This window comes from Hyperolius riggenbachi, chromosome 2 (assembly GCF_040937935.1).
Source record: "Hyperolius riggenbachi isolate aHypRig1 chromosome 2, aHypRig1.pri, whole genome shotgun sequence".
Classification (NCBI taxonomy): domain Eukaryota; kingdom Metazoa; phylum Chordata; class Amphibia; order Anura; family Hyperoliidae; genus Hyperolius; species Hyperolius riggenbachi.
In genome coordinates, this window is record NC_090647.1 from 197,507,063 (window position 1) to 197,534,591 (window position 27,529).

General features: G+C 42.1%; 1 protein-coding gene and 1 long non-coding RNA gene across 15 annotated transcripts in view; one reads left to right on the forward strand and one right to left on the reverse strand.

The window, feature by feature from the left end:
• The window catches only part of DOCK9 (dedicator of cytokinesis 9), a 414,823-nt gene that overhangs the window by 86,544 nt on the left and 300,750 nt on the right, over positions 1–27,529 (reverse strand). For all 14 annotated transcript variants that reach the window (XM_068267974.1, XM_068267970.1, XM_068267967.1 and 11 more), the window contains exons 29-35: positions 21,358–21,441; positions 21,125–21,236; positions 18,376–18,554; positions 15,324–15,434; positions 15,106–15,226; positions 9,495–9,628; positions 1,995–2,109 (exon numbers count right to left, since the gene is read on the reverse strand). In XM_068267974.1, coding sequence (XP_068124075.1) covers positions 1,995–2,109; positions 9,495–9,628; positions 15,106–15,226; positions 15,324–15,434; positions 18,376–18,554; positions 21,125–21,236; positions 21,358–21,441 — 856 coding nt within the window. The remainder of the gene's footprint in view (positions 1–1,994; positions 2,110–9,494; positions 9,629–15,105; positions 15,227–15,323; positions 15,435–18,375; positions 18,555–21,124; positions 21,237–21,357; positions 21,442–27,529) is intronic.
• The window catches only part of LOC137546039 (uncharacterized), a 33,637-nt gene continuing 9,262 nt past the window's right edge, over positions 3,155–27,529 (forward strand). Inside the window, exons 1-2 of the long non-coding RNA XR_011026159.1 lie at positions 3,155–3,255; positions 13,697–13,849. This is a non-coding gene — a long non-coding RNA (uncharacterized lncRNA). The remainder of the gene's footprint in view (positions 3,256–13,696; positions 13,850–27,529) is intronic.

Here is a 27,529-nt window from a genome sequence, read left to right on the forward strand (position 1 = left end):
TGAAAGAATAAAGTTACGTTAAAACCAAGCACACCATTGTTTTTCTTGTGAAATTCCTAATAAGTCTGATGTGTCACATGACCCTCTTCCTATTGAAAAAAACAAAAGTTGGATTCAAAATGTCCGACTTCAAAATGGCCACCATGGTAACCACCCATCTTGAAAAGTTTCCCCCCTCACATATACTAATGTGCCACAAACAGGAAGTTAATATCACCAACCATTCCCATTTTATTAAGGTGTATTTATATAAATGGCCCACCCTGTATACTGCATACACTGCCTTTTTTCAGTTAATGTATATGAGGTGTAACTCATGGACAAGGTCAGTGTCAAGATAGTAAGATCCCAGGGGCTGGTGCAACGCAAACAAAAACACTCCACTCTGAAGTTAGCTCATCTTACCCCCTGAAGTAAAGGACCCTCATGAATAGGTGTAGACTCAGTGCTCTCCCTAGGATCAATCAAGTGGGCGGGCCGCCCAGGTTAATTCAATTTCCGCCCGGCTGCTTTTCCTGGCTGTCATCCCGAGCGCGGCTGTCAGGATGCGCCGGGCTCTCTTGAGAAAAAAAGCAAGCAGCGCTGTTCTGAATCCAATGCCCTGCACAGCTCTGTGCACGAGATCTTGCGCTTCCCGGCGAGCTCGTGCCTTCATTGGCTCAGCGGCAGAAAGAGGCGGGGCATTAGTGCGAGGCTCAGCCATCAGACTGCCGAGGCGCGCGATACAGGCTGTCTCTGCGTGCACGGACACTGACTGTGTTCCCTGCCTCAAGCTTGCTCACGGTTTTGCAGGGCGGCTGTCGGCTGAATGTTATTTCATCTCTTCATGATAGTACCGGCAGGCGGGGTGTAGGGGGGTAGTTGGGGGTCGCGTGGTATTGCAGACAGTGTGCAGGGGCCATATGTAATCCCCACACTCTAATCCCCACCATAATATACTTTTAATGCTGAAACAGAAGTGCTGCTAATCAGCCTCTTAAATGTGATTATCATTTAAAGTGTTCTTTGGCAATGGACTGAATAGCTATTGTAAATTAGCCCACGAACCCCTTTCCCCAAGGAAATATGCATATGAAATACCATTCAGGACACAGAAAAAAAAATACACAGAATGATTTAAAGAGAAAAAAAAAGCTGCTAAAAAATACAACTGAAAATGTAGAATGCATGAAACAAAGGACAAGGGGGTTGATTCATCAAAGGATATAGCGCAAGCAACCTGTTGCTCGCAAATAAATCAATGCAACCTAATTTTATTTCCCTGCACGCAACGCACGATAGTTTCAACATAGCTTGCGTAACTAAGCAACGGCCGCAGCTTACAAAAGCCATGTGGTAGTGATGTATCCGTACCGCGACCATTTTAATTAACATCACTACCATGCAGCTTTTGTGAGCAGCGGCTGTTGCTTAGTAATGCATGCTCCGCTAACACTAGAGTGCGTAGCGTGCAGGGAAACAAATTTAAGTTGCGCTGATTTATTAGCGCGACCAACAGGAGGTTGCTTGTGCTATTTCCTTTGATGAATCAAAGCCAAAGAGTCCTATTCAGCGTTCTCCCCAGGCTCTTTTAGCTGGGTGCTCCACCCGACGATCATCGCTCGCCTCCTTATCCGCCCTCTTATGTTGTAAGCAGAGTTGCGCAGAGAAGCGCCGAACCTGCATTCTCCCCCACCCGGCTACTTTTTCATGCCACCCGGCTGGAAAAAAATTCTGGGGAGAACACTGAGACTGTGTATGGTGATGGGTTGACATAAGCAGTTTAGTTGTGGAGGGGAGGGAGAAAAGAAATATATATTTTTTTAAAAGCCGCTAATTACACCAATTATTCCTATTCAATGTCCTATCATATGACACTTTGGGGTGTTCTTTATAGCAAACATTCTGTTCTGAAAGCAAAAAGGAACCAGTTCTGTATCTTTGAAAATCCTACTGTTTATATGCCTATTAACACAAGCCATTGTAGAAAATGTTGTGCACAAGGTGGTACTTACCATCTGACATGCTTTTCAAAATATGCAGGAAGCACATAAGTAAACTTTTAATTTCAGCTTGTTCTAGTTTGTCAAAGCGCACTGGCTGGTTTCCTACTGAGCCGCCATGCTGGTTCTTAGGTAAAAAAAAAAAAAACATGCAGATTTATTCACTTGTTAGATTTTCAATTAACACTGTGAACTGTAATTAAGAGTAGGAATGCAAACAGAAACACACATGAAACTAAGTGAAAACCATTAGGCTTTACAAAGTGTCTTTGAAAACCACAGACCATTTCATTAAAATGAGAAAGACCAATCAATTCTTGGTGGGCAAATAATCCATTATTACTGTACATTTATATAGCACTGACACTTTACTCCGTGCTTTCCAAACAGCATAAAATGGAATGTGACTTTAGTGCACCAAGGCAGGACAGCAGGCTATTTAGCGACCAGAATTAATACACAGCTAGTAGTTAAAAGTCAGCAAGTGTATACTTATTGGCAACAGCAGATGCCATAATGTTAGTCATCAGCTATTTACATTTTATACTTGTGTACTGATACCTATATATATTTGATATATATGTGATAGACGGAATAAGGCTCCTTTCACACTGAAATAAAAATTGTTCCTCTTAGAGTGGCGCAACTGACCTGATATGAACAAATCCTATGTTAACCTATAGGATCTGTTCATATCAATGCGTTTGTAATGGATCAGTTTGGTGCATGACGACAAGAGGAATGCAAGGATGGGTCCCACGCGATTTTCCCGGATTGACGGGATGCTACGGTTGTAGATGCAGGCCAATAGAATTTGCTAGCAAATGATAACACAGTGTTCATTCTCATTAGGCTGCTCATCCTTGCGTTTCGCAATATACTCACCTGCAGCCATTCATTTGGGTCCTTGCATGGAACAAATGTGGTATACCAATCCCAAAGTCACAGTAGAAACAGCTCAGGCCCCAATTGCTTGCCATAGACCAATGGAAATCGTGCCTTAACAGGGGGGATTCTCATTGGTTCACTGAGTAATGGACAAATGAAAATCCTTTCTGGGAAGGGATGGTTCCCATTGGTCTATTGTAAACCAATGGGAGAGCCTGTAATGCTTCTGCTGGGGCCTCAAGATCGGTATACCGGTATTAACAGATTGTAGGGACTGAACAGACATCAGCACAGGATGCAAATGGACAGCAGCAGCAGTGGAAAAGCAGCGAGCAGGTAGTGAATGGAACGGATCGGAAAACTGGATAGAAAACTGATGCACAATGTAAGAAACTAATCTGTTTGAATGGAAAAAAACGTATCAGTTTTTCATCTGGTATAGCATGAATCCAGCCTTAGCTTAACTACTGTGGGAATGTATGCTAGAGAATAGCTAGGAACCAGAAAATGAAATTTGTATAATAAAGTTACCATTATACTTAAAAAAAAAAAGAAAATACCTGACTTGTAATAAGAGTTTATAAGAGATCATAAGAGTATTACTCATTATGGCCTCGATTCATCAACACTTAGCAAATTTGTTAACAACAGTTTGGTAAAATACCGAATTTGTTAACTTCATTTCAGGATTCATCAAAGTTATCTACAGCTGTTAGCGAACATTCGGTAACGATTCGGTAACGATTCGCTAAAACGGAATAAAGTGCAATTCATGAAAATGAAAGTGGGCATGGTTTAGCGTTACATTTAGGATTAGTTATCTCCTTCACTGCTCTGTCGTTATTCCTGTCAGATCATTGCTGACAGAGAAGATGGAGCCATTTGAAGTGGTTATGTATCAGCTGAGAGTGATTCAAAGGCGCAGAAGGGCAAGAATAAGGCCTGCAACCATATAAATTTGTAAGAGAATAGATTTATTTGCTATAACACATCTGCATTTCTCTTGAATCATCTTGTAAGAGAACACAGGCAGTGTCAGGGTTAACTAATTTGCTAGCTGCACTATAATTTTTTTTAGAAAAGGCTCTTATCAAATTGTGGGATTGTCCCAACCACTTTCAGAATCCTGGTCCAGGTGTAAAGCCCTATTCAGAATGTTGCTACGTAGTGCTCAAAGGACTGCCTTTTACCCACAATTCCATGGGAATCTTATGACCTTGTGTTAAATTACCACTGTAAAATGGAAATATCGACACGTTACCGAATGGTTACCGAATTGTTATCGAATTCACACCGAATGAGGAAAAACTTTGATGAATACAACTAGAAATCGCTAAACTTCGAATTCGGTAATTTAACAAACTGGAAAAAGTTATCTCAAAGAGAATGATGAATCGAGGCCAATGTCCAAGACTTATAGGCCTCGATTCATCAACACTTAGCAAATTTGTTAACAACAGTTTGGGAAAATACCGAATTTGTTAACTTCATTTCAGGATTCATCAAAGTTATCTACAGCTGTTAGCGAACATTCGTTAACGATTCGGTAACGATTCGCTAAAACGGAAGAAAGTGCAATTCATGAAAAAGAAAGTGGGCGTGGTTTAGCGTTACATTTAGGATTAGTTATCTCCTTCACTGCTCTGTCGTTATTCCTGTCAGATTATTGCTGACAGAGAAGATGGAGCCATTTGAAGTGGTTATTTATCAGCTGAGAGTGATTCAAAGGCGCAGAAGGGCAAGAATAAGGTCTGCAACCATATAAATTTGTAAGAGAATAGATTTATTTGCTATAACAGGACATCTGCATTTCTCTTGAATCATCTTGTAAGAGAACACAGGCAGTGCCAGGGTTAACTAATTTTGCTAGCTGCACTATAATTTTTTAGAAAAGGCTCCTATCAAATTGTGGGATTGTCCCAACCACTTCCAGAATCCTGGTCCAGGTGTAAAGCCCTATTCAGAATGTTGCTACGTAGTGCTCAAAGGACTGCCTTTTACCCACAATTCCATTGGCCTCGATTCATCATTGTCTTTGAGATAACTTTTTCCAGTTTGTTAAATTACCAAATTCGAAGTTTAGCGATTTCTAGTTGTATTCATCAAGGTTTTTCGGCATTCGGTGTGAATTCGATAACAATTCGGTAACCATTCGGTAACGTGTCGATATTTCCATTTTACAGCGGTAATTTAACACAAGGCCATAAGATTCCCATGGAATTGTGGGTAAAAGGCAGTCCTTTGAGCACTACGTAGCAACATTCTGAATAGGGCTTAACACCTGGACCAGGATTCTGGAAGTGGTTGGGACAATCCCACAATTTGATAGGAGCCTTTTCTAAAAAATTATAGTGCAGCTAGCAAAATTAGTTAACCCTGGCACTGCCTGTGTTCTCTTACAAGATGATTCAAGAGAAATGCAGATGTCCTGTTATAGCAAATAAATCTATTCTCTTACAAATTTATATGGTTGCAGACCTTATTCTTGCCCTTCTGCGCCTTTGAATCACTCTCAGCTGATACATAACCACTTCAAATGGCTCCATCTTCTCTGTCAGCAATGATCTGACAGAAATAACGACAGAGCAGTGAAGGAGATAACTAATCCTAAATGTAACGCTAAACCACGCCCACTTTCATTTTCATGAATTGCACTTTCTTCCGTTTTAGCGAATCGTTACCGAATCGTTAACGAATGTTCGCTAACAGCTGTAGATAACTTTGATGAATCCTGAAATGAAGTTAACAAATTCGGTATTTTACCAAACTGTTGTTAACAAATTTGGTAAGTGTTGATGAATCGAGGCCTATATGCGCAAATAGAGAATTTTTCCTGTCCCCACTCGGGCTAAGATGCCACTCTCAGTAGACAGAAAAAAGGCAATGACCCCCCCTCCACCGGGTGGATAATCAATCACTTATAGATTACAGAGGCACCAGTAAAGCATAAAATAAATGAAATACAGCTTAAAAATGGGGGTATTGGTAGACCCACCTCCCCACAAAAGACACAACAGTATGTATCATAAATCCAATACGTTTATTTCTTACAGAATCTTTGGAGTAAGAAATATATGTATTGGATTTATGATACATACTGTTGTGTCTTTTGTGGGGAGGTGTGTGTGTGTGCGTGCGTGTGTGTGTGTGTGCGTGCGTGTGCGTGTGTAGCAAGCAGAGTGAAGTCATTCCTCCTCCCTCATCCCTCTCCTGGGCTGATCAGTGGCCATAAGTCCATGCCACGAAAGCTGCAAGTCATGAGGCACAGATAAGCAGAAACCATGGAGGTGAGCTGACTAACTGCTCGATTGCTATGAAAAAGTTTTTACTTTTTGCCCAGAGATGTACTTTATTAAAAAAAAATCACTGCAAACACTGCAATCCAACCAACAAAGATCAACCATTTATAAAACACACTAACTCTTCAGCATAAGATTGTACCTTACCATGGATCAACTAGAAAACAGGAATTTTTATATAGATCGTATTCTATAAAAAAAAAAATAGAATCTAGTGCTAGCTGAAAAAAATACTGGAAATATTTTAAAGGCATGCCATCAAAAACGGATTTCTATTACGTGTTGGTTCTTGCCACCCAAATCATTTTTTTGCCTTCCATATTATTTCTGCACCTGTGTTCCACCAATAGGCAGCTGTATTTATGGTCAAACCATCTTGCTCAAAAGCTAAAATCTGAAGAACAATTTTCTGAACCAGAAGAAAGTATGAAGCTATCAATGATACTTATTTCTATCTCCACGTTTTAGAGACCTTGATCTAAATGTGTCTCCCTTTTGATTTATGCCAAATCCAACACTATTTTTGTGTCACACTGCAGCATTCTGGAAGTTGGTGGCTTCTTAGTATATCTATGGAGCCTATATGTGTATTATAGAGCAGAACTCAGAAACTGTAATTGTCTTGGACATGGAAGCATAACAGCAGGTATTTATAATCATCACCAGAAGTTCTCTGATGGTCTGCCAAAGTGGTTAGATTAGCCAACAAATTAACTGGGATTCATATAATAGAACTTCATCTTCTATTAAAAATACACAGCAGGAGCAGTGAGCGGAGCAGTGCTTTTCAGCGATGCTAGATTTGGGCGCAGCCAGCGCCTCCATAGACTACAATAGGAATCACTCCTATTGCAGCGCTCAGTGAGTAACGTCGTAGCCGTCAGCAGACGGAGCCGAGGTTGCTTAAAAACATAATAATTCGGCCTCCAGCAATCGCTGAAAGCCAAATTATTTCATTCCCCCACTATCCATGTCGGCCTGGAGGGGGAATAGTAATTAAATCGGCCCGGACTTGTGCAGAAGCAGGATCAGCCATATACTGCTGTATCCTGCGCCCAAGTCTACCGGCGCCGATTTCAAATGTACTCGCAGTGAGATAGCTTGGTTTCTAAAGCTTTGCACACATGCTAGATGGTTCTCGGTTGAGGTAAGTAGTTGGTGCCACTTCTGCCGACAGTATACCATGTGTACAGCCATCCATATCCTTCCTAATGGATTGGCAAGAGGTTGGTAGTGCTGAGTGCAAGCTGGGAGCACTATTCTGCTCCTTACCACTCCTGCTCTGTTATAAATTGCATGTCGTCCCTCCTCTCCATAGAGACAATACGCATTACTAGTCTGTAGGCTAGCAACATGTCTGGAAAGCAGTGGGCCACAAACTGTAGCCCAATGGATTGAGCTCTAATCTCCAAGGGCAACAGTAACTGTGTGTGTGTACACACCTTAAGAACCATGGTAAGGCACAGATCTTGAAATGCAAGTGGAGAGATCTCAGAATTGAAGTTCCTGAGAGAGAAAAAGCCAGGCAATGGTATAGCCAACTACTGAAAAGTTAAAAAAGATGTCAGTTCTACATAGACTTAGTATTAAACACACACCATAAGCAGGTATTGATAAAGTGAAAGATAAAGAAATAATACTTCTTGTATCTGGGTAGCATGCATAAAACTCTCTGACAGCACAGGCACTGTCAGCATAGAGAAATCCAAAGTAAAACGGTTTCTCTTAGCGGCCTGTGTCCAGTTCTCTTCCTCTCCTCTGCATCGCAAGACATGCGCAGAGTGTCTTCGGAGAAGTCTATCCCTCTGCACCATGAAAGCATGTTAAAGAGTTGATGGGAGATGTTAGAAAGCCAGCAAAATAACGTTCAAGATTACTGCATCACATATAAAGTTTAATGTATGGGGAGCCCGAGGACAGTGTGAGCCATACAGACACGTTACAGACTCCCCCCCCCCCCCCCCCAAGGAATTGTCAGTGCTGAATCTGAATGTGGCTGTATTTGAGCTCTGGTCATATTACAATTACAGTGTTCTGAATTTGCATTACAAGAGCTGGATAAAGAGCATACAGAGCCCCAAAAAGAGCAATTTAGTATGTAGTCACATGCCTCCAGATAAATAAAAGTAATCACCACCATCCAGATAAATAATTAGGTAGCCGGATGGACTCACCAATATTGGGTAAAACTTTTGCCCACAGTAATATTAGGTAGCTAGAGGTGCCCCATGGTATTAGGTAATCAAGCATGCCGACCAGTATCATATAGTCAGAGATTCCCCCAGTATATGTGGCCTGACTACCCCCCAGTATAGGTAGGTCTTTTAGTATAGGTCTCCATGGCTGCAGCCGGCATCTCATCATGTGACTCACCAGCACATATCCGCTTCAGCCATGGGGCTGGATGCTAAGCAGCACTGAGGAGAAAGAAGCTGGACAAGTGGCAAGGGAACCTGGAGAGGTGAGATTTCTCTGCTCGCAACTCTGCAAAGGCAGGGCAAAAAGGACCACGAGGCCTGCTGCAGGAGCCCCAAACAGTTGCTTAAAGAGAACCCGAGGGGGGCAGATGGAACACAGAGGCATGTTTTCTGCTTCATGACATACCTCTGTGTCCCCACACCACCGCTCTCTGCCACTCCCACGCGATAGCCCCCGAGATTAGCAACAATATTTTTTGCTATCTCTAAGGTAAACACAGGGAAAAGGATTCCCTGTTCAAAGCGCTTGCCAGGGGCGTTCCTGCAGGGGTTTCCAGAGCTGCCATTGGGCAGCTCTCTCTCCCTGGCCGCACCCCCGCCTCCCTGCAAGAGACACAGTCTCACCTTGCAGCGTCGTGACATATAGGTCACGAAAGTGAAAGTGGGCCAGTGCAACCGACAGGAGCAGCGGGGGAGCTGCGTTTTTTTTTTCGGCTACCTGATCCGCTCAGCCCCACGGATCAGGTAGCCTCCTTTTGGTTTTTTTGAGCCCACCTCGGACTCTTGTTAATCGGTAATCCTGGCCCTGATTACAAACACCGTACATTTGCCGCACAAATCCATCACATACTGCAGTCGTGGTGCGTTTGTATCACAGTTCATGAACACGGTCCCTAGAAAGAGCCCAGCTCATCAACAGTAACCAATAAGTCACCCTTATGCTTGTGAAGGAAACACTGAAGAAATTTAATTCTTCCGAGATTATTGGCAAAACCAACGGTACAAGCTAGATGGAATGCAGCATTAACAGTAGCGATAACAATCAAAAGATAAGGGTTAAGGTGTTAGGGACAATAATGGCCTGTTGTAAATCACCAGAAAAAGGGCACTTCATATTTTAGATATACCTTATCTAAAGAACTACTCTTGTCACTGTTCCTTTCTGGAAGACTGTTCCCTGAATCAGTGCTGATGAGAGACCCTCGAGAGTCTGCATTCCTTACACTGTTTATATTAGGCGTAGATGAGGTATGTGGAGAAGCTGAAAGAGAGAATAAAAATCACTTCATATGTATAATAACTTACATATAACAAGCTTTAACTTATAGAACAAAACTCAAATTAAATCATGCACAATTATGAGAAGCCTTTTATTCTGGAGTTAGTCCAGAGGACATTAGGCAGCTGATCAAGAAGATGTCTAGGTCATTGTGGCAGACTATTAATCATTTTGAAAAATGCTGTATCAGCACATAAAACATTACATATAGGACTAATCTAACTATCACTGCTTCATCTATGTTCCTCATATTTGCTTAATAGATATAGAACAGTATAGAAAAAAGCTAAACATAAAAGAAAAGTGTAGAGCGTTCCTGTCTTCAACCAATACTGTAATAAGTCTGTATATTGGCTTTATTATTTCCCTGAACACAATAAATGACATTTTGCTGTATTGGCCTGAGAAATTAATAACCTACCCACCCAGTAATCATATCCGTGTAGCTTAAAATTTTGTCTAATTCATCTAAAGCATCAAGTAGGTAAGGTACAAGCTTACAGCTTTGCAAGAGTCTGTTTGTTCAGCCAGAATTTGAATTAATATACTGACCTAATGCTGCCACCTTACTACATTTACCAACTTGTGCCCTTAAATGAGCATTGTTCTTTCTTTTGTTTTGTTTTTTATGTATAACCAACATGAACAGCGTAAAAGCAAATCATGCCTACAGTGTTCACAGAAAGATTTATTTCACTTTTATTGACCATATCACCATTTCTGTGAGCCTCACATTTACATACACCTTATTAACGGTGACTTAAAATAGCTAAGAATGTTCCAGAAAACAATGCCAAGCCTATGGGCATGTAGACAATTAATGTCTGACACCCAATTAACCAAACTGGAAACCACATTGGTATGTATTTTTAGGCCAGCAATTAAATTCATTGCCTTTGCTTGACATCAATAAGTAGAATTACCGCTCTAATCAGATAGTGCAGGATTCAGGCAACCTTCTTTATTCAAATCTTCATACTAACAGTAACAACCTTGGTTAACATATTTCCAACCACATTGGTCTAAGCCTCAAGTTCTTTGCATGTCATAATGCCAAAATCAGACATGACCTCCATAAATCTGGTTCATCCTTGGAAAAATGTCCAAAAGCCTAAAGGCTCTACATTCATCTGTATATTCTTCTGCCCCAATTAGCTTATTTACACTTAAGTTCTAGTTTAAAAAAAATATTGGACCTTATGCACAAACCGCCGTTAATTTGCCACATACGTGGCAACATTACAGGTTATAACACCAACAGAGTAATACGCCTTGTGCAATTAGCGCAACCCACGATATATAATCAACTACTGTACTTTTCATAAGATCATAAGAAACTTTTTCTCCTGCAAAAGTGGGTGGAAAAAGTCATTGATTCTTATGGTGTGAATGTGTGGGTCTCTCCCTCACCACAGGAACCGCATCAAACAGCCCGCAGACCAAGGCTTCCCGTCGTTGCAGAGTCACAGATCAATGTGGAGAGGCTGTGACGCTGGATCATCGTATGGACCTTCAGGCGGCTTGTTGCAGCAGCATCAGATTTGGTGTGGAGCTCAGCTCGATCAGTGTTCACAGTGTCTGCACTCAGCTGTGGTTTTCGGCCAACTTCCTGTATTGAAGCCAGGGCCTACATTTGTGTGCCCCTCCTATACGTGGGTGTGACGAATCAACGTTTATTCGTCCTAAAAAAGTAGTTAGAGCCTTATAAAATATTCCCTGTCGCCACTATTAAAAGTGACAGCAGAGGGAAAGGCTTGGTTTATAAGAAGATCAGGGGAGCCAGGGGTTAATACAGTTCCTCTCCCTGGTCAAATGCTAACAAACCCTGGCTCTTTGGTAGCTTCTAATTACAGCTTTTCTCACCTCAGTGTGAAAGTGTTTCTCCAGCATCCCTGGAAGGTTATAGCTCATCCATCAGAGATTAGATGGACAGAAGCTAATAAACCGCCCCTTCCTCCAGACTGCTAGGAACCGATCACAGCAGGGGGTTCTCCCAGGATTACCTCAGCTGAAGGATCAAGGAGATTCCATCTCCCAGCTGACCTTTCTGTGATCTCACAAATATGAAATCCATCTTTTGCCATAAAGATGGCTTTCCAAATAGGCAACGGCCTTAAGAACCCGCTTATTCTGAAATTCGGAACCAACCACATGATTGGATGTTTCTGAATTCAAGGTAAGCCCTGCCAAAGCAGAGATATGCATTTTGGGGACACCGTTCACTCTAAACCCCCCAAGTTTGGTATCAACGTTCTTGATAAATTCTGACAAACCTAAAAATGTTATTAGATTTAACATAACTTGTATGGTTTGCAGATGAGCACACTTATGATTCAGGTAAATTCTTGCCTCTATAAGAGGGGCAGAGACCTCCTGCTGCAAAGAGGTGTGTGATCCACGCCCCCTAACCCCTCCTTGCTGGAGTAGGGGCTATAACCAGACAGAGCCCAGAAAGCTCTGCGTCCTTTACCTTCAATCTGATGCCTAGTAACATCCTGGCAGCCCGCAGGGACACAGGCCAACCTCCATCTTTGAACTTTCTAACAAAGGCCTGCTGGCCGCATGGCAACCGCCATTTTGGGACTTTCGCCAAAGACTTGCGATTGCCGCATGGACTACCAATAACGGTATTTGAACTGTATATAATCAGACATTCTGTTTCTCTTCCTCTCTTCTCTCTGTCCAATCAATCTGTTCTAAAATAAGCTGTGTGTATGTAGTTTAGAAATAAACTAACGATTTTATCGTTCAGTTGTGTGCCTTTTCTGGTCATCTGATTGCTGCTATAACGAATCTGCCCTCTGAAGAGTCAGTCATACTACCGCATTGTTTTATGATTTGCTTATGATTGTTGATTTGCTAGCTAGGTTGTAAATAACCGTTTCTTCCTTCTAGGATTAGCTAGTACCAGATTTCCTGTGCGAAATCGATAACTTTCGTTCCTCGATTGTAAATACAATTCGAGATTGCATCATATAGGGACCCAGCAACCTTTCTTTAACGTCACATTGCTCACAGTCTTTAAGCCGTCGGAAGTGACTATTCCCCGAACGGTGACTTGAGCGTGTTGAACGTGATTGGGCTGGCTACCGTATTATGATAGCAGGAGTCTCTTTCCTCCCTGAACTTGAGAGAGTGGTGGCAGTCTACTTTATTTACCCGATTTCCAGTGCGAAATCGATATTTTTAGTTTACCGATTGTATATACAATCAGAATTGTACATGTATGGGCACCTCCAACCAATCTTAACCGTTTACTACGCACACAGTGAATTTGCCTCCAGCAGTCTCTAGTGCATGAGACCTGCATGGCAACAGTGGCCTAGTAATACGGGATTGGTGGATGTTTGTCCCATTACATATTGTCGGCAGCTGCGCGACCAATCTTTATTGTCAGTCTGTTCACCGTACTTCCTGCATATGCTAACGGGAGCAGATTAGACGGGATTGGCACGCTCTGTCGCCCTTTACTTTCTTACCTCTGACGATCCAGCAACCGGTCTCGTTGTCCGTCTGCGCCCGTACTTCCTGCGTATGCTAACGGGAGCAGATCTCGATGGGATCGCGGGGCTGGATTGTCACAGTGGGGTCTGGTGCAGTAGTTGCTGCAAATTAGCAGGGTGCTTTGGAGTGGCAGTCAGTCAACACCTAGCTTCTTTATGCAGAGTCTGATGCCGCTGCTGCAAGCAGACTGAAGGTCCACGCGCTAATCCAGTAACACCGTTGCTCCACTTCGATATCAGCTGATCCTTGCTGTTTAGACCACACATGGAGTTTAGATCACATATGGAGCTGTGCCTGTGCCTCGTTGTGAAGCCTTGGTCCCTAGGCTGCAAATAGTGGGGACAAGGCTAACAGCTGTAAACCTTCTGTTTTCCCTCATTCTCAAAAGAAAGGATGATAGATCAAGTACCAACTGCAGGCCCCAGGCAGCTTTTCTTGCAAAAAAGCTTCTTGCCAGCATGCACCTGAGGTGAGACCTGTCCAAGGGGCAATATCCATGTGACATACAGCTTCTCTGAACGCCTCCATTTTCTTCTATTTTTACAGATTATCTGCTTGCGTGAGAAGCTGCCCAGAGCCCGCAGTTGCCACTTGATCGATCATCCTTTTTTATTTTTTAAGCACGGGGGAAACAGAACGTTTACTGCTGCGAGTGGGAACAACGCACCACAAGACGCACCTGTACCATGGATGCACCAGGTTTAGAATATTTTTCCCCCTTTTTTTGTACTCTAAATCTAGGCACGTCTTATATTGCAAATAATACGGTAATTGCAATTTGCATACTCTGCTGGCCTAAGTACCAGTAATATTGCTTGCAATTCATGCATCAAAACCAATATTTCTTAAAACTTAAACTTAAAGGGACACTTAAGTCAAACAAAAAAAAAATGAGTTTTACTCACCTGGGGCTTCCAATAGCCCCCTGCAGCTGTCCGGTGCCCTCGCCATCTCCCTCCAATCCTCCTGGCTCCGCCGGCAGCCACTTCCTGTTTCGGTGACAGGAGCTGACAGGCTGGGGACGCGAGTGATTCTTCGCGTTCCCAGACACATTAGCCCCCTCTATGCTGCTATATGGTATATGATATATGCTATAGCAGCATAGATGGCGCTATTGTGGCCAGGAACGCGAAGAATCACTCGCGTCCCCAGCCTGTCAGCTCCTGTCACCGAAACAGGAAGTGGCTGCCGGCGGGGCCAGGAGGATCGGAAGGAGATGGCGAGGGCACCGGACAGCTGCAGGGGGCTATTGGAAGCCCCAGGTGAGTAAAACTCATTTTTTTTTGTTTGACTTAAGTGTCCCTTTAAGTGTAAATTTGCATAATGGGTCTTATATATTAATACAGGTAGAAAGAAACCTTGAGTAGCTGGTCAGAGTAATCAATCGGAACCCTTAAACCCCGTTTACACAAATGGTTCTGAGGGCATTTACCTGCTATTGAAACATTTTGCATTCAAACTTTAGGGGAAATCACCTAAACTCCTAGTTGGGCAGCCCGGCTGAGGGTACTAAAAAAACCTCCAATCTATGGAGTGGTTACTATCCTCAACCACATACATGTATATTAGATTGAGGCAGTTTGCACATTATGCTTATGCAAGTGACGTGAAATGAGGAGAAATAAAAGCTGCCTCATAGCCAATGACAACTACCAGAACATAACTTGGTGTGCAGTTATGAAAGTGGTAAAAATGCAGGTCATTTACAGTCTTCATAACCGTCCATGTGAACTCAGTCTTTCTTATCTACTACTCTGGGCACCTGCTCTTGTGTATTTTGCACTTGTCATTTTATGTCAGCCTCGATATTTACAGTGGGGTGTGAAAAGGTAACAATCAGTAGTTTTCATTGACATGCTATACGATCATTAAACATATCTGACAATGTTCTCATGAAACAAGTCCGGTCAGCAGAACAGTAAAATGATTAGATATTCCCAAAACAAATCATTTACCTGTGCCAGAAATAACGCCAAAGAGATCTTTATGAAGATTGCTATCCAAGGTATTGCCTGGTTTCTGAGGAGTCACCAATGGATTTCCAGCAGCCGCATTAACTAAATCATCTTTTGCATTCTTAAACAAAATAAACGCAAAAAAAGTTATTAGATATCACTGAACAATTGAAAAATTAAGTCAGTATTCTAGACCGCTACAAGTCTGATCCACTTACATTTTGTGTCACAGGGAAAGGGGATGTGTCCTTCACATTAATCCGTTGCACATTCTCAATGAGAAGCCCAAACAGAGGCAGGTACAGTGTGGCTATTCTTGCTTGCTGACTCTGGAAAATCAACACAAAATGTTGCTTAACAAAGCTTACATAATACACAGTGGCAATGTAAAGTCAGTTTGGGTAAATATTTATGGTGGTAATAACTGTTGCCAATTGCTTACTGGGGTGTGCAATAAGCCGCCACATATCCGTGATGCTGCAGAACTGCAACTACTAAAGCATATTAAAAAAGCTGCAAGCAAAAGTGTGGTCATAGTCATGGGTGACTTCAACTATCCAGACACGGATTCAGATATTGAAGCTACTCATTTCTGGTAAAAGTGGCAGGTTTCTGGCAACGCTACAGGACAGTTACTTGACTCAAATTGTAACTGAAACAATTAGGGTGAATGCGCTACTGGATTTGGTCATTTTAAATAGACCAAATAATATATCAAATATGCAAGTTCAAAAACATTTGTGGAATAATAATCACAACATGATAACATTTGATCTGGTGATTGATAGGTGGTGAAGCAGTGGAAAAGTAAAACAATGAAATTTAGATAAGTCAAGTTCAACCAACTCAGGCATACACCAAGTTCGGTGGACTGGGATGGTATACTACAAGGGAATGACACTGAAGGTAAATTGCAAATTTAAAAATGTATTTTTAAATGAATATTGTAGTAAATATATTGCATATGGAAACAAAACTTATAGCAATAAAAAAAGGCCTCTATGAGTGAATAGAAAGATTAGAAGTAACAGTAAGTGGAAAACTAATGCCTATTAGTCCTTAAAGGACTTACGAGCTGAAATAAAAAAAAAATTACCTTAGTGCACTATTAGAGCTCTGTATAGACGATCTGTGCCTCCCTTGTACTTTCCAGACCCTCTGTTATCTTAATCCTCTTATTACAGGCCCCGACCCAGCCCAGGGTCGCCTTATCTCTGGGCACTACAATCGCCGCTTTAAAATCCCTCTGCCTGCTTAGCTCAAAGAGACGTTGCTGCGTAGGATCGCAGCCCATCGTCATTCCGTACACCGAGTCATAAATCATGTGGGCGTCACCACATGACCGCACACATGACTGACTTCACTTCAAGCCAGCAGCGCCCAAATCTCCATTTCTACAAATCTACATTCCAAAACTCCTGTAAACAAATGCTGTTACTAGGTTACTTCCACGATATCTCAGCATTCCTACTCTGTGCTGAGGGGGCGCGGCTGGCTTGAAGTGAAATCAGTCATGTGGGCGGTTATGTGGTGACGCCCACATGATTTATGACTCAGTGTACGGAGAGACGATGGGCTGCGATCCTACGCAGCAACATCTCTTTGAGCTAAGCAGGCAGAGGGATTTTAGAGCAGCGATTGTAGTGCCCAGAGATAAGGCGACACTGGGCTGGGTCGGGGCCTGTAAAGATAAGAGGATTAAGATAACAGAGGGTCTGGAAAGTACAAGGGAGGCACAGATCGTCTACACAGAGCTCTAATAGTGCACTAAGGTAATTAACTTTTTTTTTTTATTTCAGCTCGTAAGTCCTTTAAAACAGGAGGGGGCCTAGGATGCATTAAGCAATTACAAGAAGCACAATAAAAGTAGTAAAAAATAAATCTAGCGAAGATTAAAAATGCAAGGGATATCAGAACGAATCCCAAGATGTTTTAAGAAGTACCGTATATCAACACTAAATAAAGAAATGTGGACTGTATCGAACGTCTAAAGGATGAGGGGGAGAACTCAATGGTGGTCAACCAAAGTAGATATTGAATGCTTGCTTTGCTTCTGTCTTCACAAGGAAATATCACTGTTGCAAATTACAGATGTGGAAGGGTCCTGATCTTCCAATTTTAATATTAAATACTTGAAACGGGAAGGAGTGATGGCAAGACTAAATAAAATCAAAACTGATAAGGCACCTGGCCGAGGATGACATATATCCTCACGTGCTAAGGGAATTAAGATCGGTTGTAGATAAACCCCTTTATCTTCTCTTTTGAACTTGCTGTACCTGAAATACTCCAAAACACAGTGCCACGTGGATGAGAATAAAGTCATTCATTATATCAACATGAAAACAAATGCAGTCTCCCATCTTAGGCCTGGGGCCCACTAGAGCACTTTCAGAAGTGTGTTGGAATTGTCATCGATTTCAGAAGCGCTAGGTTAATGAAAGTCAATGGAGGTGATCCAACAGTAACAATTGCGATTTTTAGAAATTGCAACAGCGATGTCTTTGCATTTTTATGTACTTCAATACAAAGTTAAGTATTGCTTCAAAATTTCTTTACAAAGTGATTTTGCAGTACTTTTACTGCCTAAAATCACTCGATGTACCCATAAAGCTGTGTGCTAATGGAAATTGCAATCACTATACAAAAAGCTAACAAAATTCAAAAAAGCTTCAAAATCTCTCTGGAAAACACAGCAAAAGTTGTTTCAAAAGCGCTTAAAGAGACTCTGTAACAAATTTTTCAGCCTTAGTTCTTCTATCCTATAAGTTCCTATGCCTGTTCTAATGTGCATTGGCTTACTGCAGCCTTTCCTAATTGCACTGTCTCTGTAATAAATCTTATCTCCTTTCCTCTGTCGTGCGAAGACTTGAATGTGTGGAATGTGCAGGGCTGCTTGTGATTGGATAGAAGCGATACACACCCTCTGCAGGCCCCCTGCACACTCTGTATGACTCACACACTCTGTTTATGTGAGCCTATCACAAGCTAGTTAGTTTGTTTGTAAACACTGCCTAAAACTGTTAATTACAAGCCAGGATTGCAGCAGAGAGTGGCAGAAACAGCACAGAGGGGCACAGAAGAAAATAAGGAATAGAATGGTATGCTTTTTAGTGTAAGAATATTAGAGTACAGATTCTCTTTAAGCAATTTAAATCTTGATTTGCCATTTCTAGTGGGCCTCAGCGAGTGTCTTGATCACTCAGAATGGTACATGATTTCCAATGATTTTTTCTGCAATTAACTTTGTTTAGCTGAGATTGTACTTACTCTGGAAGAATATCGGTCATCAAAAGAATGCTTGATCATTAAACCCTTTAGCACACTGATGGCAATCTGCCTGATGTCTCTGAACTCCTGCATTGCATTCCCCACCTCTCTGAGAAGTAGGCCCACCAGAAAATGATTCTTGCAGAATTCATCTGTCAAAGTGTAGTCAAGCTGCAGGTCTGATGGGGAAAACAAAGGTACTGAATGCAAATATTTCACAATATGCGCTATAATGGAGCAAACCATATGAAGCTAGCTAGGCAGATAAGTGATTTAGTCTGACTGCATTGCAGATTGTGTGTAACAGGTTCAGCGTCACATCATCCAAAACCATTAAAGATATGGCTTACATGGTCCAAGGGTGACCCTATCTAGAACTAATTTACCATAAAACGTTATAGCCAATCAATATTTGTTGGTAAGTAAAACCCAAAAACAGAAAATAAAGTAACACTTTAAACATAAACACTGCACACCCTGCACATACCTACAGGATTTTCTAATGATTCCACTGATGGTGAAAGAAATGCTAATCAAGGAAAGGAAATGAACAAAAGTAAAACCACAGTAATTCAGATACAATTATGTGTTTATGGATGAAAACCCAAGTACCCAATAATTAATTAAAAATAGATAATGGACCATATACACAATGCCTTGTACCATGCAAACCTTGGATCTGTCATTTTGACTGTAGGTACTCTTTAAACCATTTGAAACATTCACCAACACATTCTAGATTGGTTAACAGAGCCATGAAGAAGGTGACATAATAGAAGCTTCTCTTCTGCTTAAGCTTCTGTTCAGCTGGCTGCCCACATGCTATTCTGTCTTGCGATGGCAGGGTACACTGCCATCTTCATATCTTGTTCCCAGCATGGTGGAATGAATTTATAAAGCAACATGCTCAATCCAGCTGCTTTCTACTGTGCCATGAAAATATGTTCTATAGCTACATATCAACTGGCAGAACTGCTCACTATAGCATGTAGGTGACCACCCTGGCTTCTGCTAGGATTGAAATCAAAACAGCTTGGAGAAGAACAAGCATGGGCAGTGTTCCACATCACTTTACGTGTAACCTTACAAATTCTATAATTGGCAAAATTAACACATTGTTACAATCAATTTAGGTTTAAAATGAGCCCCATATGAAGTCCTGAAGTACTATAATTATTGTCTACGCAGCCTTGCAGGTGAATCATTACATAGAAAGCCACTGATATGTGATAAAACACACTTGCGATTTGATCCATGGGCATTGATAAATGTTCTGCTTGAAGAGGTCACTGGCTAGAGAAAAACTCTGCTAAGCACCATAAAGACACAGACAAAGCACTGACTTCAATGATTTCACTTAAAGGGAAACTGAGGTGAGAGGGATATGGAGGCTACCATACTTATTTCATTTTAAACAATACCAGTTGCCTGGTAGTCCTCCTGATCCTGTGTTCCGAATAATTTTAGCCAAAAATCCTGAACAAGCATGCAGCAGATCAGGTACTCTGACTCAGCTGACAGGTTTTACTGGATTAGCTTGTTCCAGGGTTTTGACTTAAGCTGAGTACACACGTACGATAACGATCGTTCAAAAACGAACGATAACGACAATCGGAACGATAATCGTGCGTTCAAAAAGTGTGAACGATCGTTTTTGTGAACGATAACGATCGTTATCGTTCAATCGGACCGATCCAACCCGGCGGATTTTTTCGAAAGATAATCGTTCAATCGTTGCAGTGTGTACAAAGATCGTCCGATAACGCATGTTCTTATTGCCTGTCATAACGTCACTTCCGTTTGCGCACGCATTTTTTTATCGTTCGTCGTTCAGTACTTTATACTTATATCGTTCACGTGTGTACACAATCGTTCATTACGAACGATCTTTTCAGTCTAATTTGAATATCGTGTAAACGTCACGAATCGTTCGTAACGAACGATCTTTATCGGACGTGTATACGAACCTTTAGACCTACTTATGCCAGAATATGAACAGGCCTGCCAGGCAATTGGCATTGTTTACAAGGTAATAAATATGGCAGCCTCCATATCCCTCGCACCTCGGGTTCCCTTTAATCTGCCTGGCAGTGTGATAATATCAAGATTTTAGGGTCTAAAAGCAGTGCATTTTTTAAGCATGCTTTTAGACACTAAAACCAAGAAAAGAAAATCCCACCGCAGAGAGACATGTGGCAGCCCAGAATTGACTCACCTCACTGGGATCCAGCACTGAAATTCTCCCTCCTCTGGGTGGAGCTATAACCCTGTAGTGAGAGCGGCGTCTGTCATCAGGACAACAGACGTCGATCTCACCAAGGGGTTGCAGAGCCTTCGAAGACAGGAAGGAGAATGGCTGCCGGCATCTGGATCCCAGGGGAGGAGAGTTAAAACGCGCAATGCACTCTGCAAAGAACTCCCGGCAGCTACCATGAGTCAGGGCCAGGTAGTTACCCCTCTTGGCTGCTTTTTTCCACCCTGACTGACTCGGGGATACGTCAGGGAGGTTAATGCAGGACAACTACAGACAAATTCTGCCTTCTTGACACAAAATATCAACCTAATTTTGATATTAGGATCCACAAAAACACTAGGTACTGCAACAAAAACCATTAACAAGATCTAGCAACAGGTCTAAACAGCTTTGACATTTGAAACTATGCTGTCCTTAATTCAGAGACACTATTTTTATAGAACATTCTAAGTTTATCTTGAGTTGGTCAATTTGCCACAAGACTACTGACATTACCTTGATATCTTTGGATCCGGCCCTTTCCAAATGGCATTGGCAAATTCAAAGGGATGTAGTGCTCATGATTACAGACAACTCTAAGGAACTCAAACTTGTATTCAAACAGTGTCTAGAAATACCGGTAAACAAAGACAGACATTGACTTAGTTGCTGGGGAAATACAACAAAATGCAAGAAAAACTAAACTAAATAAAAAGTGCACATTTAGTGGCTTAGAAGAAAAACCTCACCTTTGGATCTCCAGGTGCAAAGAAGCTCATGTAGTTATTAATTTGTTTAAATGCAAAACCCCTGTCCATGAATGTAAAGCACCTCTGCAAATAGAAGAGTACAGCTATTTAAAAAAGCTTTGCTCTCAATATACTATCACAGGCAATAACTAACCAAAATATACACAAGAAGGGAAAACAGAGGCAATGAGGAAGTTCATGACGCTCTACCCCCAACTATCATACCAATCGGTGCAGGATCAGGCAAGCCAAGCCATAGCAGGACAAATGTAGAAAGGAGGATCCGCAGACCAGAACAGGTTAAGGTAAAAAGGCTAATAAGTTTATTCGAAAACATCCACAAACAGTGCAATAAAATCACAGGATCAACTGACGCGTATCGGGCCTACCATCTGCCCTTAGTCGTAGTTAAAAGTGAGCCTGTACAGGAGGGAGCTTATATGTGGCCGGGGGAGAGAAGACTTCACCCCCGGGAACACACAAACTGCCCCTTAAAGAGACATACATCCCCAACATTTACAATACAAAAATACAATAATAACATCAAAAGTATTATATAAAAGATGTAAAAAAGCGTTACCACTGAAAAACTACAAAGTTAAATGTTAGCGGGAAGGAGGAAGAAGAGAAGACAGCAATAGTAATTCACATACATTGATAACTAGACACAATATGTAATTAAAAAGAGGAACAGAGGGATTTCAATATGTGTAGACTAAACTCAGATCCCATCTCTTATTAAGACCCTGTGGTATACGGGTACCTAGCCTATGAATCCAAAAAGCTTCACGTTTCAAAAGTAATCTTTGCAGATCACATCCCCTAACCGGACAAACTACCCGTTCCACCCTCTGAAAGACAAAGGAAGATAGGTCCCTCCCATGTATAGTCCCAAAGTGTTAAGAAACCACAGATTTGCAAAATGTATTCCAATTGGTACCACCATAGTGTTCTGCTATGCGGGCTCTGAGGTGACGTGTAGTGCATCCCACATATTGTATGCAGCATGTCGTACAAGAAATAACGTAGATCGTGTATTTAGTGTTGCAATTCACGTACTGTTTGATGGGAAAATTTTTATTGTGTGCAAAGGAAAATACTGTATTGCCTCTCTTGTGACACTGACAATAGTTACATGTAGAAAATCCACAGGGGTAAGAACCCACTGTGGCTAGCCAAGTGGGGGTACAGAAAGAGGAGGGAGACCGAAAAAGACTGGGCGAGAGAATGGACCCTAAAGTACGGGCCCTCCTGGCAGAGAAACGACACCCTCTATCCAGGATGGTTTTAAGTTCTGTAACTGGATACAGCACAGGAATATATTTTTTAACAATATTTGTAATCTTTTTCAATTCAAGGCTGTAACCGGTGACAAAAGTGACCCGATTTTCTCTGGCCTCACTCCTCGCCCTGTTTTTCAGTAAATCTGAACGTGGTCTCTTGGTCCCCTTCTGACGCCCCACAGCCAACTGTCTTTCAGTGTAGCCTCTTTGCTTAAGTCTAGTTTCCACCAAGCTGCACTCTTGTTCAAGATCAATAGGATCTGAACAGTTACGTGCAGCCCTAATAAATTCCCTTGTGGGGGATAGCATTTATGGTGTGTCTGGGATGGCACGAATTGGCAAGTAAAATGGAATTAACCGCTGTGGGTTTCCGAAAGGTGCGAGTGGAGACTAAATGTGATGAAGAATCCCCCATGAGGGTGAGATCCAAATAGTCGATTTTAACTTGATCTGAACTCATGGTAAATTTTAAGTTGAGGTTGTTATTATTGACGTAGATCAGGAACTCCTCAAGGAGGGCGGGAGGACCCCCCCCCCACACCAAAAGTAAGTCATCTATAAACCTGCCATACCAAATGATATGGGAGGCATAAGGGTTGTCATCCCCAAAGATGCGGAGCTCCTCCCACCACCCCATATATAGGTTCGCAAGGGAGGGGGGAAATTTTGCCCCCATAGAAGCTCCGCATCTCTGGAGATAAAACCCAGAATCAAACATAAAATAATTGTGCGTGAGGAGGTACTCCACCGCCCCCCCCCCCCCCCCCCCCGAGGAAAGCCTGTAAAGATAAGTCAAAAGAAGAATATTTGCGGAGGTGAAAATCCATAGCCTCCAAAGCTAAATTGTGTGGGATGGAAGAATAAAGTGATGTGACATCCATGGTCACCCACAGGTACCACCCTCCCAAATAAAACCATCAAAAGTTGAGAGGACATGACGAGTATCCTGCAGGTAACCCGGAAGTCTAGTGACAAGGGGCTGTAGATGTGCATCGACTCACTCACCCAGACGCTCACCCACAGAACCAATGCTGGCCACAATTGGCCAGCCCCGCGGGGGAACGTCCGGTTTGTGGACCTTCGGGAGGTGGTGGAAGACAGGCACAACCGGGTGCAAGGGATACAAATACTCAGACATTCGTTTAGTTAATACACCCGTGCTGTGCCCGAAGTCCAGCAGCACCCGAAGGTCCTGAAGGAAAGCCTGTGTAGGGTCCCTGAGCAAGGGACGGTACACATCCACATCCCCCAGCTGTCTAAGGGCCTCCGCTCGATAGTGCAGGGCATCCTGGACAACGACCGAACCCCCTTTGTCTGCAGAGCGTATAACAATATCCCTATTGCTCTCAAGAGCAGCTAGGGCTTGTCGCTCGGAGACTGAGAGGTCGGAGGGAGCCCTGGACGCCCTGGATAGCATGGTCAATTCCTTTTCAATGAGATCCTGAAAAGAATCAATCTCAGGAGATCTGGCATTGACTAGGTAAAAAGATGGATTCGAAATTCTAACAGGAACCACCTGCTGTAGACCCACTCCGTCAGATTGGTAATCATCTAGATCCCGTAATGCACAAAGGGTCCTAATGTCCTGGAACGAGGAAACATCCTCAATATGATTCCGGGACAAGGGCCGCAAATCACGGGATTCCATGGAGTCGGACTCATCCGATAAAAAGTGTTTTTTCACCACTAGGTTTCTCACAAATTTGTTGAGATCCAAGATGGTGTGAAACAGGTCAAAGTGACATGAAGGAGCAAAGGATAAACCCCTAGACAGAAGGTTAATCTGATCAGAAGAGAGGGTGTAACTAGAAAGATTGACAACATTGTGAATAAGGGGATCTGAATTTCTTAATAAAGATTTGGATTTTCTATGTTTGCACCCCGCTCGCCAGGTGCGTTTCTTTTTTGTTTCCGTTTCTTTGGTTTGGTTGTTCTCTTTGGTGTCCGATAATAAGAGGTGGGGGGAATGGGTACACCTGATGTCTGAAGTACTGTAGGGACCCCTGATGTTAGGGAATTGGTAGAAAAGATAGTCTGCAGATTAGTGCGACGTGTATCAGATACCTCGGAGGTGTCAGATTGGGATCCTAAATTGTCCGATGAGCTAAAACTCACATTCTTTTTTGGGGTAAACTTTTTAAGGATGGATTTGGGTGACCTATAGGAAGATTCCCACCTGCCCCATTCATACACTACATTTTTGTTATAGTCATTCGTGTCTCTCAGGAATTTAACACGTTTCGTCTCCATGATGATTGTCTCCAACTTATTGATGTTAGACTTCAGTTTGGAGTTCAACTCATCAAAAAGAGACAAAGTGTCAAATGCCCTCAGATCTTGGTTTATTTTATCTATTTGAAATTTCAGATCTGTGAGTTTTTTTTTTCTTCATACGTGACTATGAGTCTCATGAGTTGTAAAGCACAGTTCGACAGGATTTGATTCCACTCTAGAATGAAGCTATCGGAGTACACCGTGGTGGGAATCTTTTTTATGCGTAAACCCCTATGTATAATTCCCTTACTAATATAGTGTTTCAAACTGGTTACGTCCCACCATAGGCGTACCTCCTTATCCATCAAACACTCTAGAGTGGTTTGTAGGGAATGCAAGGTAAGTTCTGGCTGAAGGCTAGCTGCATTTGAATTACCTGAAAAAAACTGACAAACTTATTTTTACGATCGGTATCATGCAGTAAACCACCAAACATATCCAAATTAGCATTGGGATCAAATCCAAATCTAGACTCGTCCACATGAATCATCTGTTCAGGCTCTGATGCAGTAGCAACTGCTGCAATATCTGATGACTTACTTTTGGTGTGGGGGGGTCCCCCCGCCCTCTTTGAGGAGTTCCTGATCTACGTCAATAATAACGACCTCAACTTAAAATTTACCATGAGTTCAGATCCAGTTAAAATCGACTATTTGGATCTCACCCTCATGGGGGATTCTTCATCACATTTAGTCTCCACTCGCACCTTTCGGAAACCCACAGCGGGTAATTCCATCTTACTTGCCAATTCGTGCCATCCCAGACACACCATAAATGCTATCCCCACAGGGGAATTTATTAGGGCTGCGCGTAACTGTTCAGATCCTATTGATCTTGAACAAGAGTGCAGCTTGGTGGAAACTAGACTTAAGCAAAGAGGCTACACTGAAAGACAGTTGGCTGTGGGGCGTCAGAAGGGGACCAAGAGACCACGTTCAGATTTACTGAAAAACAGGGCGAGGAGTGAGGCCGGAGAAAATTGGGTCACTTTTGTCACCGGTTACAGCCTTGAATTCAAAAAGATTACAAATATTGTTAAAAAATATATTCCTGTGCTGTATCCGGATACAGAACTTAAAACCATCCTGGATAGAGGGTGTCGTTTCTCTGCCAGGAGGGCCCGTACTTTAGGGTCCATTCTCTCGCCCAGTCTTTTTCGGTCTCCCTCCTCTTTCCGTACCCCCACTTGGCTAGCCACAGTGGGTTCTTACCCCTGTGGATTTTCTACATGTAACTATTGTCCGTGTCACAAGAGAGGCAATACAGTATTTTCCTTTGCACACAATAAAATTTTTCCCATCAAACAGTACGTGAATTGCAACACTAAATACACGATCTACGTTATTTCTTGTACGACATGCTGCATACAATATGTGGGATGCACTACACGTCACCTCAGAGCCCGCATAGCAGAACACTATGGTGGTACCAATTGGAATACATTTCGCAAATCTGTGGTTTCTTAACACTTTGGGACTGTACATGGGAGGGACCTATCTTCCTTTGTCTTTCAGAGGGTGGAACGGGTAGTTTGTCCGGTTAGGGGATGTGATCTGCAAAGATTACTTTTGAAACGTGAAGCTTTTTGGATTCATAGGCTAGGTACCCGTATACCACAGGGTCTTAATAAGAGATGGGATCTGAGTTTAGTCTACACATATTGAAATCCCTCTGTTACTCTTTTTGATTTCATATTGTGTCTAGTTATCAATGTATGTGAATTACTATTGCTGTCTTCTCTTCTTCCTCCTTCCCGCTAACATTTAACTTTGTAGTTTTTCAGTGGTAACGCTTTTTTACATCTTTTATATAAAACTTTTTATGTTATTATTGTATTTTTGTATTGTAAATGTTGGGGATGTATGTCTCTTTAAGGGGCAGTTTGTGTGTTCCCGGGGGTGGAGTCTTCTCCCCCCCGGCCACATATAAGCTCCCTCCTGTACAGATTCACTTTTAACTACGACTAAGGGCAGATGGTAGGCCCGATACGGGTCAGTTGATCCTGTGATTTTATTGCACTGTTTGTGGATTTTTTCGAATAAACTTATTAGCCTTTTTTACCTCAACCTGTTCTGGTCTGCGGATCCTCCTTTCTACATTTGTCCTGCAAGGGAAAACCGACCTTTTTGGCACATAAATCTCAGCTCATATTTCGAGTTTATACAGTATTTGACAAAAAAATGAATACATATAATTAATTACATATAATACATACAATTGTTACTTCTGATGGGAACAAATAAAAGTGGAAAGAATATAAAAATGGGAGACTGCGTGAAAATCACAAAGCAAAATGTTTCCTATGCAATTCCTTTGCAATCTTATTGATTCAACCCAAATGCAGGAACAATGCTGAATGCACTACATTTGTGTTTAGGTGAAAATCAAATTGCACCAGTGTAAATAGCAAACCGCGATTAATATGTGAATCACATTGTCCTTGCGATCAACAAATCACTCAGGTTTCTATTATCAAATGAAAGCACACGCAGTGGGAATGGAGCCATGTCTTTCTTGCCTCTGTCATACATATTCAATCAAATGAATGCAGCTATGCTTCACTTGTACTGTGCATAAAGTATTTTCTATAAAACCTATTAAAGGAATGAATCCTC